At 38.5% G+C, this 3,915-nt stretch overlaps 1 protein-coding gene across 1 annotated transcript; it reads left to right on the top strand.

Annotated features, from left to right (window-relative positions):
- The first annotated feature begins 739 nt into the window (after positions 1-739).
- Positions 740-3,417, top strand: LOC110926104 (plant-specific TFIIB-related protein 1). The gene is made up of 3 exons (XM_022169852.2): positions 740-1,387; positions 1,606-1,764; positions 2,679-3,417. The coding sequence occupies exons 1-3, from the start codon at positions 806-808 to the stop codon at positions 3,228-3,230; spliced, it is 1,293 nt and encodes a 430-aa protein (XP_022025544.1). The 5' UTR covers positions 740-805; the 3' UTR covers positions 3,231-3,417.
- The last annotated feature ends 498 nt before the right edge of the window (positions 3,418-3,915 follow it).

Genomic DNA, 3,915 nt, shown 5'->3' with positions numbered 1-3,915 from the left:
TAACCATTTTCAATAACTGAAAAAAACCAAAACGGACCAAACTGAGATGTTACAATAGAAATTATTAATATTTAAGTTCTAGTTCTACCTCATATCCTTATTTTTCTGTAGTTTCTTTTATTCATTTCTAGTCTCATCTTCTTAGTATCGTATTCCTGATTTAATGTCTTATTATCATAGCTGTAGTTGAGGTTAGTTACAAGGTAGATTTGATAGCTCTGATTGCCTTGGTGTTTTGCACATTATTCTAAAACTAAAATATACTTTATACATTGGTTATCAACTTATGCTAGATGAGTATAGATAAAGTGATAAACCTTTATCCTCTAGCATTATCTTCAGCATGTTTTTGCAACTTCCATTAAGAATGGTTTATACCCTCTCCATACAGCCAATGTAATATGTGATGAGTGTGCCATTTCGTTAAAAAGGTTATATATAATTATTTAAGAAATATTCTTAAATTTTAAGTTATACTTTATATTTTTTAATCTTACATAATTTTGTTAAGAAAACCGAAATAATTGTAAAACCGAACCGAACCGATGTAGAATCTGAAAAAATCGAACAGTTTTCAAAAACCGAAAACCGACATTTCAGTTTCGGTTTTGCTTTTGCCCAAAAACCAAACCGAACGAACCGTGCACACGCCAAACCCTTCTAAGCGAAACACTAGTCGATAGTTAGGTGGAAAAACAGCTCTTTAAAAAACTATATATACTTTCCTGAAGAACGACAAAACGCACAAGGAACAGTCAATCCACAGTCGCACCTAAGAAAACTCACCATCGAAGCAGCAACCAGCATGAAGTGTCCATACTGCGGAGCCTCACAAGGTCGGTCCACCACCACATCCGCCGGCAGACACATAATCGAATGCATCTCCTGCGGACGAGTCGTCTCCGAACGCCAAACCCAACCGCACCACCTCTTCCACATCCGCGCCCAAGACTCCCCTCTCTGCCTCGTCACCTCCGACCTCCCCACCCTCCCCCACTCCACCACCTCCGAGCAACAAGAAGACCCCTTCGAACCCACCGGTTTCATAACCGCTTTTTCCACCTGGTCCCTCGAACCCTACCCGGTTTTTGCCCAATCTTCTCTCTCTTTCGCCGGCCACTTGGCCGAACTTGAACGAGTGCTTGAAACGACGTCGTCTTCCTCTCCTTCTGGCCCCTCTGTTGTTGTGGATAATCTTAGGGCTTATTTGCAGATAATTGATGTGGCTTCTATTTTAGGGCTGGATTGTGATATTTCGGATCATGCCTTTCAGTTGTTTAGGGATTGTTCTTCGGCTACTTGTTTGAGGAATCGGAGCGTGGAGGCACTTGCCACTGCTGCGCTTGTGCAAGCTATTCGTGAGGCTCAAGAGCCTAGAACATTACAGGTATATTCTTTACTCATGGTTCTACTTTGTATTATTTTTCTTCAATTGAAATCTACAATTGAAGTATTAGGTTAGCAATTTATGAATAATTGAAGTATAATAAACAGTTAAAGTGAAATTGGTGTGGAATCGAAGTCGATTTTCCAGCGAATTACATAGTTGCTAGGACTTATAGTTATCGATCATATTGACCGAATGACCGGTAACTTGTGAAACAGGAAATCTCGATTGCAGCGAATTTACCTCAGAAAGAGATTGGGAAGTACATCAAGATTCTTGGTGAAGCTTTGCAGTTAAGCCAGCCGTTAAACAGCAATTCGATCTCGGTGCATATGCCTAGGTTCTGCACTCTTCTTCAGCTTAACAAGTCTGCGCAGGTACTATTCCGATAGTGTGTTGAGGTTTGATTGGGATGTTGCAATATATGCTTTTAATCTTTTGTTTCTTTTTGAAGTGATTGTGTGTTTGTAGTTTTGTTTACTAATCTGAATCGAAAGGACTAGAAGAGAGTGGTGAAATTGTTTGTGGTTCACAAGTTTCTCAATATATTTTTGCTAAATAGGCATTTTTAGATATTGGATGGGTAGTAAAAAGTGTTATTCTGAGACAAATATAGCATTTTTTGGATGGAGTATGAAGTTCTGTAGAATTTGAACTTTTTTAACTTTGCAAACCTTAAACCTCTTGTACTGCATAGATTAGGGTGTTCTAAGATGAGTATTATTTGATTACTTGTAAGCTTGTTTCAAGAAGCGAGAACCTAGATTAGGGTGTTCTAAGATGAGTATCATTTGATTACCCGTAGCCCGTAGGAAACCATACCGTCCAGTACAAGTACCTATAAGTCTATAACATGTTTTTCTTTTCCATATACATGTGTTGACCATTATTATCGTACCTTAAGTTTGTAGAACTTGTGGCACTTTCAACCATTTACTTGTAAATTGGTTGATTTTAGTTACGTTTTATCTCTAACATGTCAAATTGCTAAAATCTAAAAATAAAGCTAAAAAGGAAATGGTTACACCGTTTTTGAAGGCATACAACCTCCAAAATCTTTGTATTATTAGAATTTTTGTATTAAAAAATTGATTATTTTGTACAAATATAGTTTTTTGTAATCATGTGAAACCCATTACTTATAGAACTTTTCTAAAGCAGGCAAGTTGACCCAAAGCATACTAAAATATCTATCTTGACCTGAACCTGCTCAACTTAGTACCTCTATTTTGCAGCCTTGAATCTCGCGATTCCTGTAAAAACCATAACTACACATTCTTTTTTTTACCAGGAGCTTGCAACTCATATTGGTGAAGTCGTGATCAACAAGTGTTTCTGTACACGTAGGAACCCGATCAGCATCTCTGCAGCCGCCATATATTTAGCCTCACAACTTGAAGATAAACGCAAAACACAAGCAGAGATTTGTAAGGTCACCGGGCTTACAGAAGTCACTCTTCGTAAAGTCTACAAGGAGCTTTTAGAAAACTGGGACGACCTTCTTCCCTCAAATTACACACCTGCCATACCTCCCGAAAAAGCTTTCCCGTCTGCTACAATCCCTTCAGGGCGTTCTGCTTCCACGCCTAGAATCAATGATGGCGTAGAAACTGAAATCAAACTTGTAGACAACACTAATATTGAACCGTGGAAGTTTCACAGTCAAAGCGTCACAAGTACACAAGAAATGGATGTAGACAGTGGTGGTGGTAATACACGCGGGTGGCCGCCTGCTCCACTGTCGGTTTCTTCATCTCATGGTAATGCTAGATCTATCTTAAACCCGGAGGTGGTTTCGGGTATTGGAGATCTTAACAGACATTGTAGCGATAATCGGAGCTGATGTTTCTTTCTTTGTTCATGCAAATGTAGTTGTAAATTATGTTTATTGTCAGTTGTTTTTTCCTGATGTTTAGGTTGGATTTCTGTGGCTCTGTTTTTTTTTTTTTTTTTGATTGTCAATGTATGTAGTTTGTCTTCAGTTCAGACCTTGCACCAGGTGCTATTGGTTACTTTGTTTATGTGTGACATATGGGCTGGCTATTTTTTTTTTATTTTTATTTAGGGACATCCATGTAGGGTTAGTTGAGTGAGCTCTGTTGTAATGAACGAGCGTCTGGGCTTAGTGGGACCGAGACTTCAATGGGGAGGTGTGATGAGTCGATGTAGATAATTTGTAGTTAAAAAACGTTAGCAGACACCAAACCCCTTTTGGAGTTTTATGGATACCGACGGCGTACATATTGGATGGTAAAGGAATTCGTTTTATTGTGTTGAGAGCAATTTTTCCCGTTAAATTTGATTCCCTGAAGATCCTCTATGCAACCATCAAAGACGAGCACAAGCAGAAATACTTGATTCTTGATTCGTTCACGCAGGAGGGTATGTGCTCATTGGATTTCATGACATACATAGTTTGACGAAATAAAAAATACAAGATACTTAATATCACGTGACTACGTATATTTTTACTGTGGCGATACGTAGCCAAAGCTTGATTCATAGACAATGAAAGTCGAAGAAAAGGT

This window comes from Helianthus annuus, chromosome 9 (genome assembly GCF_002127325.2).
Source record: "Helianthus annuus cultivar XRQ/B chromosome 9, HanXRQr2.0-SUNRISE, whole genome shotgun sequence".
Taxonomy (NCBI): domain Eukaryota; kingdom Viridiplantae; phylum Streptophyta; class Magnoliopsida; order Asterales; family Asteraceae; genus Helianthus; species Helianthus annuus.
This window is presented reverse-complemented; position numbering and strand designations above follow the sequence as displayed.